Below are 14,389 nucleotides of genomic sequence, written 5' to 3'. Positions count from 1 at the left end.
CTTGGGATGGGAGCCAGTGGCGTCATTCCCATAATTCCCATAATTCCCTAGGGATGTGGGTATTGCTCCCTGGAAATGCAAAGGTCTGCCTCGCACATGGGATTTATCCAGAGACATGGAAGCTCCAAAGGGAAAATCAACCCATTTGGAAGCAAACTGGGAGCAATCCCAGTTATCTCCCAGTGCTCCCTGTCTGAGTGATGAAATCAGGGATAATCCGGAGCTCCAGGCAGATAACACCTTCCCAATCCCTCAGAATCAGCTCCCACTGCTGGATTCTCCATGCTGGCATTTCAACAAAACTCCCAGAGCTGCCTTGTCCAAGAGCAGCTGGTTTTTTTGGGAAGAGCCAGTTTGGGAGCTCAGGGTATTTCATGGGGTGGCAGGGAGAGGAATTCTGCCAGGATCAGCCCCATCCCCCCCCTCCTCCCAGAAGGAATTGTGTCATTCCAGGTGTGACATCATCAGGGAACTCTGCCAGGCGGCTCCCAGGACAAGGCAAATCCCAAGGCATATCCCAAGGGTTTCCCTGCCATCCCATTCTGTCCCAGACTCCTGCTGCAGCAGGAGAAGGGAAGAGCAGCTCTGCCTCTGGGATGGAGCCTCCAGGTCTGGAAAACCCACATTCCATCCATCCCAAATCCTGTGGGATTCCAAGCCATGGATGAGCAGAGCCCAAACTCCATCTCAAGCTGGACCCTCCTATGAGGATCATTGCTCAGGAGCTTCCCGGGTTTCAGTTTAAAATATCCAGAAACATTCCCCAGCCACAGAACCCGGTGTTTCGGGAACAAACAGATGTGAAGCATCATTCTTTAAGGAAAATCATGGAATCTCAGCACAGCAAAGGCTGGAAACACCCAACCATTCCCTCACCACTAAACCACATTCCCAAGGTTTTAATCCCTCCAGGAACTGGGATACCTGGGCAGCTCTGCTGGGGTTTTCCAACCTTTTCCATGAGGATTTTTTCCGTAAAATCCATGGAAAAGAGCAGGTTGTGCCCCATCCCTCCCTTAGATGTGGCCACACCTCCAGCGCTCCCCCACTGCCCCCAGTTTTGCCTCCCAGGATTTATCCCAGAGAAAGAGATTCGTTCCCTTCCCAGCATTCCCATTATCCCAGAATTCCGCACACACCTCGGCAGGCGGGAGCTGCCGGCGGCCGTGTTTGACTGAAATAATTTTATTTGAACACAATTCCCTGTTTCAACATTTTTAAGGAGCAGGGGGTTATTTAAGATGGATTCAGTTTTAATCAGTTTAATGGGATTTTCTGGTTTTTCATGGAAGAGCTTCCAAATGGTCCTGATTAACTTTTCCGAATCAATACGCTTAAGGGCAAAGCATACAATTATCCCGGCAAATGAGCCCCTCCATGGATCCTGCCGGAACTCCGCCTTGGATCTGGCCCTGGATTCTCTTCCCCGACTTGTACTCCATGAGGAAAAGGGGCAGCACCCCATGGATCCCTTTCCCCAACTCATATTCCATAAGGAAAAGGGGCAACACCCCATGGATCCTCTTCCCCAACTCATATTCCGTGAGGAAAAGGGGCAACACCCCATGGATCCTCTTCCCCGACCCATATTCCATAAGGAAAAGGGGCAGCACCCCATGGATCCTCTTCCCCAGCTCATATTCCATGAGGAAAAGGGGCAGCACCCCATGGATCCCTTTCCCCAACTCATATTCCATAAGGAAAAGGGGCAGCACCCCATGGATCCTCTTCCCCAGCTCATATTCCATGAGGAAAAGGGGCAGCACCCCATGGATCCCTTTCCCCAACTCATATTCCATAAGGAAAAGGGGCAGCATCCCATGGATCCCTTTCCCAGCTCATATTCCATGAGGAAAAGAGGCAGCACCCCATGGATCCCTTTCCCAGCTCATATTCCATGAGGAAAAGGGGCAGCACCCCATGGATCCTCTTCCCCAACTCATATTCCATAAGGAAAAGGGGCAGCACCCCATGGATCCATTTCCCAACTCATATTCCATGAGGGAAAGGGAGAGTCAGCCCCAGTTCCCCTTTCCCAGCTCATATTCCCTAAGGAAAAGGGGCAGCACAGGTGAGGCTCAGACCCTGGACGCCCTTCCCCACATTCCCTAAGGAAAAGGAGCACCACAAGCTCTGGAATTCCAGAGGAAAACCTCCGGCTCTTGCCTTACCTTTCACATCCCAGTTTTTAATTCCAGTATGTTAAACACCCCAAAAATGCCCAAACCCCTGGAAAAGCTGGGTTGGGATCAGCATTGGTGCTGGCACGGGGATAACCTCAAACTATCCCATGGGATCCCATATTCCTGTTATCCCAATCCAACCACTGATGTGGGATCACATCCGGCTCCCATCCATCCATAGGCCACAGATCACATCCTTCTTCCCATTTATTCCTGCAGAATCCAATATCCCCTGGCTTTTGGCAAGGTGCAACATTTTTCCGAACTTCCCGAGGAGCAGAATTCTTTGGGAAATGTCAGAGCTCCTGGAGGATTAAGCAGGAGCCGGAGCAAACAGGAATGACATTATTGTAATTCCTGCTGTGCCGGGTCATTTTCCTGCAATATCATGGTTCCCATCCCAAATCCCATTCCTTGCATCATCCTTCCCATTCCCTGCTTCTAGGTTTTTGTTTGTTCATCCCACAGACGAAAGCAAAGAGGAGGAAAAGAGAATTTCCTTCCTTTTTCCTTCCTTTTTCCTTCCATTTTCCTTCCTTCTTCCTTCTTTTTTCTTTCCTTTTTCCTTCCTTTCTTCCTTGTATTTGGGCCAATTCAAGCACCACTGAAATTCCAGGGTTTTTTGATCTCTTTTTAGGGTGGAATTCTCAAACTTCCCCAGCAGATCCTGCATTGTTATAAGAATCCATGGCAGCGATTCCCAGCACAGCCCCAGCCATGGGATACAGGGATCTGAACATGGAATTGGTATATGGAAAAGTCAGGCCCCATGGCAGAGCTGGGATCATCTAATCCCTAAAATCCAGCCCTTCCCACTGCTCCAGGAACAGGGAACAATCCCTACCAGGAAAAGATGGATTCACTGCTTTTTAGGGACTTCTGGCTTCTTCCAGATTCCCTTTGGAGTTGATCCCTCTCCTTGTCCCACCAGCTGCTCCAATCCCCAAAACCAGCAGCAAATCCACCTTTTCCTGGTTTTTTTCTGTGGGATCAACCAGCTCACAGAGGACTCCACAGGGATGGGATCCATCCCTCACATTCTCTCTTCCCACCAGGATCAGGTTCGGGGCTTGCAGGAACCACATTCTGGGGAATCAAAAGCTTGGGAATTGCTGCCCTTCCCGGGCCTCTGGCAGAGGATGAGAACAGGGATACAGGAGGAAAACACTCCTGGGGCTGAATTCCATGGGATATCCAACAGGAGGGCGCCTCCTGAGGGACACAGGGATTCTGGGAAGGGATTGGGAGCGCCGGGACATTCCCTCTGGAATGCTGCTCCAGCCCAGTTTGCCCCAGGGAATTCTTTCCCACCCTGCTGGTGCAGGGGCAGAGCCGAGTGGGAAAAGCCAGATTTCAGGGAAAATCATGCCTGAAAAAGTGGGAAAACCACGTAGGGAGACAATTAGGAGCTGCTGCCAGGAAAAGGAATCTATTTTCCATGTTTTCCAGCAGTTTTTCCAGCTGTTTGCAGAAGGGTTTAAGGAGGCTGTGGTGCCAGAATTTGGGAAGCACAGTTTGGGGTTTCTTCATGGGATGAGCAGCTGGGATTCCCGGGAAAAGCCTCTCCTCCTCTCAGAAGCCATCCAGGCTGTGGGAATGTCTGGAAAAGGGGAGAATCCATGGATTTGAGTGGGAAAAGAAATCAATTAAAAGAAGGAGCAGGTTCCCAGTGAGGGTGTATCCAGGATTTCCAGGTGTTCCAGCCCATCCCAATGTCCCCATCCCTACTCTGGGAGCACAGGAAACTTCCTGGCCCCCTGATTTCCTCCCTCTGGAGCTGCTCCAGTTTTTCTATTTCTGGACTCCATTCATCCCCAGCCGGCTTTCCATAAAAATTCCTGGTGCCTCTGGTCTGGAAGCCAGGAAAACCTCCAGGAGCCCATAGGAAGCAGCAAAGCCTCTGGATCCAGCGCTCCAAAATTATTATGGAATGAGGGAGTAGGGAGGTGATGTCAGCCTGGATTTAGGGTGGATAATGCATCCCTCTGTCCCAGCTCCATCCTGCTCTTCCCAAAAATTCATCACAACCACAGAGGGAGAAACTTGGGAATATTCAGGGATTTCATATGGAGCTGTCGCTGCTTTCCCTCTATTCTGTATTCCCAGTTCTTTCCCTTTCCATCAGTTTTGGGATACAGAGCTCCCAGCAAGGAGAACCATACCTTATGCCCAGCCCAAATTCCCATGGAATTTACTTCCCAGCACTCCTTTGGTGTTTCCAAGTTGGAAATCCAAGCTCATCCATTGCTGTTGAATCCAGCAGGATTCAGGCAAATTCCAGGTTCTGTTTCAATGTTAATCGGGATTTCTCAACCCCCCAAAACTGGGAGGAATTTTTTGAGCAGATTTATGGAAAAGAGCCAGTGGGAATTGCCTCATCATCCCCAAATTCCTTGGGAGTTGAGATTGGGATCAGATTGGAGCAGGAACAAGGATAATTCATGGAATAGCAAGAGCCACTGGAGCTTCCCTGCATTCCTTGGTCATGGCCCCACCCCAAAGCGGGGCCGGATCCACTCCTTATTCCTCTCCACAATCCCAGGATCCCCGAGCTTTGGGACACCACCACAGTTGTCCCCCATCCCTGCATCCCGATCCCCCATCCCAGTGGGAATTTTTTGGAGGAGCAGACACAGGAGCATTGAGCGGGGCCTGGAATGTGGCAGCGGCTGCCAGAGCCCAGGAGCTCCCGGGAAAAGCGCCAGGCCGGGAATAAGGAACTGCAGTGTGGATCCCAGACTGGATAAACACAGCCCAGCTCCCACCTGGCATCAGGAAGGAGGCTCTGACCTGTGGCTCCACTTCCCGCCGGGATAACGCCATCTCCTCTCCCACCGGGAAAGGGAAACGGAGGCCTTTACACATTTCCCAGGTTTTCCAGGGAGAAAACAGCAGGGAAACACCCTGAGGAGCAGCCATGGATCCACAGAAGTGACAGTCAGGATCCAAACATCATCCAAATTCCAGGCTTCCCCAATTTTTGGGAGATACTCACTTTATAAATTCCCGAAGTGGATAAATCCTTTTTTTTTTCCCCCCTTATCATTCATCTCGAGATTCTCCCAAAATTTTTCTCCAATATATTCATAAACTACACAGGAATTTTTGGGAATACCTTTACTTCCCCAAAAAAAAAATCTGATTTTTTTTTTTTTTTTTTTTTGTTTTCCCAGGAAGGAGCAGAAAGCTCCGAATTAAGAGAGGAAAAGCTTGGGAAGATTCAAGGTTCTTTCCTGGGAGACAAGGTCACATTTTGTCTAAGGACCTGTTCCCAATCCAGGTTTTCCAACAATTCCCAAAAAAAATTGGAGGTTAAGGAGGGAAAAAAATATGCAAAATTGGTTTTCCTGGAATTTGGGAAGGATCCTGTTCCCACAGTTTTTGTCATTCCTGGGAATGCCTTGGAGATTTTAATCTGCCTTAAAAAATTACAAAGCATAAGGCTTGAACATTTCCAAGCATCCCAAATCCCAGGATTTGGCGGCTCCCAGGAGAGGGCAGCAAATCTCCACGTTTCGGGCTTTCCTCGGGAAAATCAGGAAGGAGGGAGGCGGTGGGGGAGAGGAGGCTGGGAAATTTGGGAGCAGCCCGTGGAAGTGGGGCTGGAACATCGTGTCTTCTAGGATCCCTTCCAAATATTCTGAGATTGTGTGGAATTCATGGATTCTAAATAGCTGGAGTCTCAAGGAAGATCCAAGGGGTGGAAAAGGTATTCCATAGGGGATTTACCTGGAAAAGGGGAGCGGGACCCTTTAAATGGGAATTCCTCCAGGAAAATTCCACCCCATTCAGAGGTTTATTAATTCCCAGAACCACAGGCTCCTCTCCACTTTTCCCACTTTTCCCAAGTCCTTGGCGTGGATTTGGGATCCAGCCCTGGTGAGGGAGCAGGACAGGGATCCCTGGACAGGGATAATGGGAATAAAGAGGAAAGTTAACTGGATTCTAGGATAAGGAGAGCTGAACAATTCCCTTGGACATCGGGAAAGACACATTCCACTAAACCCCAGGATGGTTTCTCTGGAATTCCTTGATTTAGAGGCTCCCTACAAACCCCAGACCTTAAAATCCCAGAACTGCTGATCCCAAGATCCACACATTCCTTGGGATGCACCAAGCAAATTCCACTTTTCCCATCAGAGCAGGCTCCAAGGTTGGGATCTGAGGATAGGATTGAGGAGAATCCCAGGATTTTTAGGAGCTGGGCTCTTTGTGGGTCCCTTCCTACTGGGGATATCCCAGGATTTTCTGGATGCTCCTGAAATGGGAAGAAAGTCGAGACTTCCTAATCAGGGCATCCTCATTCCCACAGCCAGGCTCCAATCACCTGGAGTTGTCCCCCTGGAGCCAAGGCTATTCCTGCTCCTCCCAACCCAGAGTTTTCCATGGAATTCTGGGACCACCGTGTGGCTCAAATCCATGGCGGAGTTTCCTCCTTTACAGTAAAGGAGCATTTAAGGGTTTCCTGTTGCTCCGGGAGGTGGAGGGGGCCCATGGAATCCGCGGCCGCTTCCATTGTTTAATTCCTTGTTTTCCGGTCTCCTGCTGCAACGGGAACGCCCTGAGCTCCTGAGCTGGCACCCGGGAATTCCTGTGTCAGCACAGTGGGATCCCATTGCCCTTTATCCCACTGGAACGCCCCATAGAATTGGGAGTGGAGATGGGGTGCCAGCATTCCCTGGATCCTGGATATTCCCAGCGGGATCAGTGCCAGCTGCACCATTAATCATGGTCATAGATTTAAGCAGCGAGGAGAAAATCCACCTGTTTTCCCAGGATTTCCAAGCCCATTCCCAGGAGTATCATATGGATGGTTATCCCTATTCCCATCCTGGCAGTAGGGCCCCAGATGCTCTCATTCAGGCAGCTCCAAATTCCCAAAAATTCCCAGTGCTGTGATTTTGGGATGACTGAGGCAAGTTTGCTTCATCACTTCCTGGCCAGGGTTGGGATAAATGGGGTAAGGAGGAGCTGTGGGAGAAGGGAATTTTGGAAAAAAGGAGAATCTGGGGGAATTTCATTCACTACGAGTCTTTGACAGGAATTAGGTGGGAACTGTGCTCCGCTCTCAGGAAACAAAAGGGGTAAAAGGGAATGGCCTCAGGGGATGTTTAGGTTGGATATCAGGAAAATTTCTCTCCCAGGGCAGTGGTGGACTCCTTATTCCAGAAGGGATTTAAATTCACTTGGATGAGGCACTGGGGGACCTGGATCAGTGCTGGGTTCACATTGGATTCCAAGATTTTAGAGGGCTCTTCCAACTTCAGTGATTCCTTTATTCCATGACGCCATTACTCTTTGATTCCACGATTCTGTGATTCCATGATTCTATGATTCCATGACCTGGGCTGAGCTGCTGCCAGGGATGCAAGTGATTTTTAAAAAAAAACACGAAAAAAGATGGATTTTCCTCCCATTTTTACTTCCTGCATCCTCAGTTCCAGCACAGACTGAGAAATGGGGTGGAATTCCCGGTGGGTTTGGATGTGGGGCCAGGCCAGGCTGGTCCTCACCTCTCCAAACCCGGAATCCTGGGATGCGGTGCCGCAGGGAAGGCGCTCTAGCGGGAAGGATCCGGGGGCCCTGCAGCGCGGGGAAGGCGGGAATGCGCGGCAGGAATGCGGGATGAGGGATGCGTTGCCAAGGCAACCATTCCTTCTCCATCTCCTGCCTCTCCCCGGAGCCACGGGGGGATGCGAGGGCGAGGGCGGGGTGCGGGATTTGGGATGCGGGATTCGGGATTTGGAATGCGGTGGGGGGGGGGGTGGGGGGGAGAAATTGGACTGCGGATCCCGCCCTCCGCAGCGCCGGGAAGGAGCCGCTGGAGCGGGAATGCTCCGGCCGGGAGCCGCAGGACAGCGCAGCCCGGCAGGAGAAGGGCGGAGGGCGCTGCGCTGTTTTCCAGAGGAAATCCTGGAGCAGAAAGTTGCGCCGCGTTTATTTTTTCACGGAAAGCCGATGCTTGCGGCATAGGGATGCGGGAGAGGGGGAAGATCCTGCGGGTCCATCCCTGCTTTGTCTTTCGCTTTAAAAGGTCCGGATCTTCCCGGTCATCTGATCCAGGTCAAGTAGGACTTTCCGTTGGCGACAGATCCCACCGGAGCATCTTCCCACAGCGGCTTCTTCCCCCCGGCAGGAAGAAGTGAAGCTCCTTTAGTCCCTGGAATACTGAAAGGTAAAATATTCCCGGCTGGCTTTCTCCTTGGCAGGGTGAATGAAATCCTCGAGATTTGCAGGGTTTCCTTAAGGTGGATGGCGTTGATTCCCAGGCAGGGTTGGGATTGATTCCCAGGCCCAGTTGGGATTGATTCCCAGGCCTGGTTGGGATTGATTCCTGGCCAGGTTGGGATTGATTTCTGGGCGAGTTTGGGATTCCCAGGCCATCCCACCTGGTTTGAGGAGCCCCACAGAGCGTTAATTCCCACTCCACCCCACAGCCTCTGAGATCCCAAAAACACGGGATGCTCCAGCCTGAGGAATGACGTGGAGGTGTCCAGGCAGGGAGGGGGTTGATGGAGGGAGTCAGGGATGGTGGATGGAGGTTCCCAATCAGAAGGGAATGCGGCCACTGGGATTTCTGTGCCCAGAGCCCTCACCCTGTGCCCTGCCCGCAGGTCGACCCCATCGCGGCTGCTCTCCCGTCCATGGATCACCTCCCGCCATGAGCACGGACGGCGAGCAGCTCCTGGCAGCCGGAATTCCCCTCTGGAGCATCTCCAGCTGGGCCGGCTCCGAGCCGCCCCCCAACAGCAGCACGGCGGCGGCGGCGGCGGCAGTGGGAGATGCCAGCCGGCCCCCGGGGGCCCCGGAGCGCGGCGGGAGCGCGGCGGAGATCGCGGGCATGGTGGTGCTGCAGTGCATCTACGGCCTGGTGTGCCTGCTGGGGCTGCTGGGCAACGCGCTGGTCATCTTCGTCATCCTGCGCTACGCCAAGATGAAGACGGCCACCAACATCTACCTGCTCAACCTGGCCATCGCCGACGAGCTCTTCATGCTCAGCGTGCCCTTCGTGGCCACGGCGGCGGCGCTGCGGCGCTGGCCCTTCGGCCGTGCGCTCTGCCGGACCGTGCTGGGCGTGGACGGCCTCAACATGTTCAGCAGCGTCTTCTGCCTCACCGTGCTCAGCCTGGACCGCTACATCGCCGTGGTGCACCCGCTGCGCGCCGCCTCCTACCGCCGCCCGCGCGTCGCCAAGCTGGTCAACGGCGGCGTGTGGCTGCTGGCGCTGCTGGTGGCCTCGCCCATCCCGGTGTTCGCCGGCACGGCGGTCACCCGCGACGGCCGCGCCGTGGCCTGCGACCTGCTGTGGCCCAGCCCGGCGTGGGCGGCCGCCTTCGTGGTGTACAGCAGCGCGCTGGGCTTCGTGCTGCCCGTGGTGGCCATGGCGCTGTGCTACCTGCTGCTGGCCGGCAAGATGCGCGTGGTGGCGCAGGGCGTGGGCTGGCAGCAGCGGCGGCGCTCCGAGGGCAAGCTGACGCGCCTGGTGGTCACCGTGGTGGCCATGTTCGTGGTGTGCTGGCTGCCCTTCTATGTGGTGCAGCTGCTGGAGCTGCTGCTGCCCGGCCGCCTGGACGCCAGCGCCCACAACGCTTCGCTGCTGCTCAGCTACTCCAACAGCTGCGCCAACCCCATCCTCTATGGATTGCTCTCCGAGAATTTCCGCAACTCCTTCCACGGCGTGCTGCGCCGCTGCCGCGACGCCGGCCTGTGCTGCTGCCGCGCCGCCGACGGGGACGGAGGGGACAGCGAGGACGAGGAGGAGCCGCTGGATTACTGCTCCGCGCCCCGCGGGGACGCCAAGGGCTGCGTGTGTCCCCCCCTGCCCTGCCAGCAGGACCCCCTGCGCCCCCAGCCCTGCTGCGCGCCCGGAGCCCTCCTCCCCAAAACCACCCCCTTCTAGGGGACCCCGAAATCGGGGCTGAAAGGGGATGCCGGAGGGAGAGGGCCCGCGATGCCGGGTCCGGTCGCCGGGTGCGCCGCGCCGCTCTCCGAAATAAAAAGCCATAAGACTGGCCTGGGATGGAGCAAATTGCATGGATTGAGTGGTTATTGCCATTATTCCGGCATCCAGGAGCCTTCACCGGGGATGGGGAGGATCCCAAAATGTTAATCGGGAGCACATGGCCCTCCTGATTGATAAATGATAAATTCCCATTTCTTCCCAAGAGACAGGGAGACACCAGGAAAAATCCCAAAGCCCCTCAGCTCTGCTGCATCTACAGCAGAATGAGATCTCATCACACGCATCTCCCTACCCAGAATTCCCAGGATTTTAGCACACCCAGGACCAAATTTCCACCAAAAAAAAAAAAAAAAGAAAAAAAAAGAAAAACCAGGAGAACCAAATTTTGGTGAGCTTGGAACCCCAGGGTGAGGAATAGCACATGGAGGTCCCATGGAGTGAGCCACTTCCAGCTTATTTGGGATTTAACATTCCTGTCCTTGGAATGGTATCGGTGTTGTCCATTATTCATGGCTCATTCCTTCCATTTTAATCCCACTGGGGAAGTAACCAGCTGGGAACATTTTCATCCCTGTGCTGCCCCAATGCTCCTGGGTTTTCCTGGATTTCTGGTGGAATTTTTGGGAAGGGGAGAAAGAACAGTCCCTCAGAAGTTCCTCTGAACCAGACTGGCAAAACTTTATTGGTGTCCACACAGGATCTCCATGAGATAATTCCATCACACAGGATAAAATTCCAATAAATAAATAAGGATTTACAAATGGGCCCGGGGGGAGCAGGCCGGGGTCGGGGAGAGGATAAAACAGGGAGTGCTGGGAATTCAGGACTCCGACGCACAACCGTAAGGAAGGAATTTGTGATAAGATAAAACTCCGCAGTGGGAATTTGAGATTAGGGGGGAGGAGGAGATTTTGGGGATGTGGTGGCAAAACCTCGGACCCACCCAGGAATGAGCAGGGGTTTGAGCTGGATAACAAGGAAAGATCCACGGGAAGCAGATCCTGTATATGGGATGATGCTTCAGCAAAGTCTTTCCACTCTCAAACCTTATCCTTTCTTTCCCTTCCTTTTCCTTGGATATTTTCCCAAGTGACACCTTTATATTTTGATATCTCTTTCTGGATAATTATGGATAATCACAGCAGCTCCCTCCCTCTCACTGCAGCCAAACTGTCCTAAAATAAACCTGGCACATCCACAGACTTACAGCCCTCGCTCCATGTGGTTTCCCTTTAATGCATCCCAAGGGATCCATGGGCAGGACCCTCAGTTGTGTAGCCTTCAGGATAACGACCTTTTAGGAAAACCACAATTCCTACAAATGCCTCATTTTGATTTTCCTGGGAATTTGCAGCGGAGGTTTAGCATTCCAGGGGGGATGCTGCGTGCTGGGAAGTTCATAGGGTGGGAGGGGAGAATGTGGGGGAACAGAACCCCCCTGTTCTGATCCCAGGCTTCCAAAACTTCTCCAGGATAATATTTCAGCATAAAGCTGCCAGTGGCCATTCGGACAGCGGCAGGAGCAGGACCTCCTTTGGCTCCCTAGGGAAGAATGGAGCTGGAAAACCCGAACCTTCTCAGAATCCTCCCCCCAGTCCGTCTGGGGCTGGGAATGAGCGGCGCGTTGGAATCCCGCCCCCTGGGAATAGAGTCAGCCCTGCAAGAGGGAACTGGGAAAATCCCTGTGGGTAGGAGGGGTCAAATCCAAATCCAAAATCCAGCAATCGAATTTGTGGCAACAACAGCGGAAAGTCATGGAAGGACCTGGATGTGGCTCTGCAGCACCGCAAACCTTTCCTACAAAATTCACCCCAGCAGCCTTCGTGTCCCTGTTTAACCTCCACATCCCGCAAAAAGTAAGGAGAGGGAATGGGAATCAGGAATTTGAGTCCCACCTTGGTGACACCGAACCGGGTCCCTGCTGTCACCAGTGGCTTAAGGTGACAAGTGCTTCCCACAAACATCTTTGCTCCTCCTTCCCTCAGCTTAAAACAAACAAACCCCATCCCAAAGAAAAGCAGGAGCCTCCCAGCTCGGGAAAACCATCCAACCCGGGGGAGGGGAGTTTGGGTCGAGGTGTCCTTCCAAAGTCCCCGCCTTGGTCACACCGTGCTCTCATCCCACGGATTTAGAGTCACTTGCACACGGAGCCGTCCCTCCTGGATTTTTCCTTGCGGCTTTTCCGACCGCCGGCTCGGGGAAAGGAAAGCTGAACGCCAAGGAAGTGGGAAAGGAGCAGGAGCGGAGCAGCCTCTGGGTGTTCTGCTCTCCCCGCTCTCCGGCGTCGGCATTCCAAGAGCCGGCTGGGGAGCAGCGGGTATTTCTGGGAGTGATGTGATCACAGTTTTTCCCAAATTATCATTCAAAAATTCCAGCCGGGGCGCGAAAGGGCGGGGGGGGGGGGGGGGCGGCCAGATAAATGTCACCCAGTTCGGCCTCCCAGTGTCCAGCGTCTGCCCGTCCTGCCCGCTGTCCCTACGGCTTCTGTGCGGAAGGGACAGGCTGAAGTCCCAGCTCCTTCTCGTGGGGGCCGCTGTACTTGTAATCCATGGAGCCGTGGGAGCACTTCTTGGCCAGGTGGAATCCCAAAGCCGTCAGCGCCAGGACGCTCAGCAGGGCACCCCCGGCGATGCCCACCAGCACCCCGGGGTGCAGCGGCTCTGCTTTCGGCGGGGACCGGCTGGGGACGGGCGTGTGCGGTGCGAGCTCCAAATCCCCCGAGGACGCTTCCTCGCCATCCCCGTCCAGGTCGGGGATGCAGTCGACGCCGCGGAGGAGGAAGCCGGGGGGACAATGGCACTGGAAGCTACCGGGGGTGTTGGTGCAGTTGAACTCGCAGTGACCGCTGTCGCACTCATCCAGGTCCATGCACAGGTTTTCTTCCTCGTCCAACATGAAGCCGTCGGGACAATCGCAGCCCCCGCCGGCGTCGCACACGGGCGGGCACTCGGTGGTGTTGCAGTACGGGAGGCAGCGGCTGGCATTCTCCGGGTCTACGGCGTAGCCGGGGTGGCAGCCGCAGCGGTCGCCGTCGGGCAGCTCCTCGCAGCGCTGCTGGCACGACAGGCCCCAGCAGGGCGGCAGGCGCTGGCAGTGCCCGTTCACCATCCTGTAGCCTTTGTGACACTGGCACTCGAAGCCACCCTTGGTGTTCACGCACTTCTGCTCGCATGGGCCGGGCTCGCTGGCGCAGTCGTCGATGTCCTCACAGCTGATGCCGTCGGCCTCCAGCTGGTACCCGACGGCGCACATGCACACGAAGGAGCTGCCGGCCACCACGCAGTGGTGCTGGCACTGCGCCCCCTCGCAGGGCGAGCGGCACCCGCGCCCGTCCGGGCCCAGCACGGTGCCCTCGGGGCAGGAGCAGCGCGGCCGCCCGCTCTCCTCCACGCACATCCCCGCGCAGCCCCCGCCGCCCAGCTCGCAGGGCCACGCTCCCGGCGTGTCGCGGACCCAGCGCAGCCCCGCGCCGTCCCCGTCGTCGCAGAGCAGCTCCAGCCGAAGGTCAGGGATGACCGCCCTGCTGCCCGGAGGCAGCGCCAGGAAGTCCGCTCCGCGGGCGCCGAAAGGGGTGGTGTAGGTGACAGGGACGCCGTGCTGGGTGGCCAGGCGGGTACAGCTGCCTCCGTAGGTGTACTGGCAGAGGAAGCCGTCGGCCGGCTCCTCGCAGCGCAGCTCCTCCCAGCGCAGGTCCCGGGACACGGTCACGCAGAGCTCGCCGCAGCGCTGCTGCGACGGCGCCCAGTTGGTGTAGTCGGTGCGGCGGTCGCCGGTGACCCAGCTGAAACCGCGGAGCTTCAGGCTGGGATCGATGCAGGACAAGGAGGGCGACAGCGACAGCCCGAGCCAGAGCCGCCCCTCGCGGTTCTGCAGCAGCAGCGCGATCGCCTCCTCGGCCACGGTGGAGCGCACGGTCATGAGGTGTCCCCCGTCCCGCCGGCAGCCCTCGCTGGCGCCGGAGAAGGACCGGGACGCCCAGAACACGGCGAAACACTCGTGCTCCAGGCACTGCGCGCCCGCGGGGGACAGGTCCCGCCGCTGTGCCAGCGCCACCGTCCCCAGCAGCAGCAGCAGCAGCAGCAGCGGCAGCAGCGGCCGCATGTCCCGCGGAGGGGGCGGCCGGCGGCGCCCCGAGCTGAGCATGGCCCGCTCCTCCCGGCCGCCCCCTTTATAGCAGCCCCGGAGGGGGAAGGAAGCGCCCGCGGGGCCGGGAGGGACTGCGGCGGTGAATCCCGGCCGGGCG

At 55.7% G+C, this 14,389-nt stretch overlaps 2 protein-coding genes across 2 annotated transcripts; one reads left to right on the top strand and one right to left on the bottom strand.

Moving 5' to 3' along the window:
• Nucleotides 1-7,973: 7,973 nt before the first annotated feature.
• SSTR4 (somatostatin receptor 4) lies at nt 7,974-10,213 on the top strand. Its single transcript, XM_059840626.1, has 2 exons — nt 7,974-8,358; nt 8,798-10,213. Exon 2 carries the CDS (start codon nt 8,845-8,847, stop codon nt 10,081-10,083), a length of 1,239 nt encoding a protein of 412 aa, XP_059696609.1. The 5' UTR covers nt 7,974-8,358; nt 8,798-8,844; the 3' UTR covers nt 10,084-10,213.
• Nucleotides 10,214-10,799: 586 nt separating this feature from the next.
• On the bottom strand, nt 10,800-14,380 carry THBD (thrombomodulin). Its single transcript, XM_059840625.1, has one exon. It carries the CDS (start codon nt 14,287-14,289, stop codon nt 12,622-12,624), a length of 1,668 nt encoding a protein of 555 aa, XP_059696608.1. The 5' UTR covers nt 14,290-14,380; the 3' UTR covers nt 10,800-12,621.
• Between the last annotated feature and the right edge of the window lie 9 nt (nt 14,381-14,389).

Source organism: Haemorhous mexicanus, chromosome 3, assembly GCF_027477595.1.
Source record: "Haemorhous mexicanus isolate bHaeMex1 chromosome 3, bHaeMex1.pri, whole genome shotgun sequence".
NCBI lineage: Eukaryota > Metazoa > Chordata > Aves > Passeriformes > Fringillidae > Haemorhous > Haemorhous mexicanus.
This window is presented reverse-complemented; position numbering and strand designations above follow the sequence as displayed.

Coding starts and splice junctions, on each gene's coding strand:
- SSTR4 (XM_059840626.1), top strand. CDS start 8,845: ATGAGCACGGACGGCGAGCAGCTCCTGGCAGCCGGAATTCCCCTCTGG.
- THBD (XM_059840625.1), bottom strand. CDS start 14,289: ATGCTCAGCTCGGGGCGCCGCCGGCCGCCCCCTCCGCGGGACATGCGG.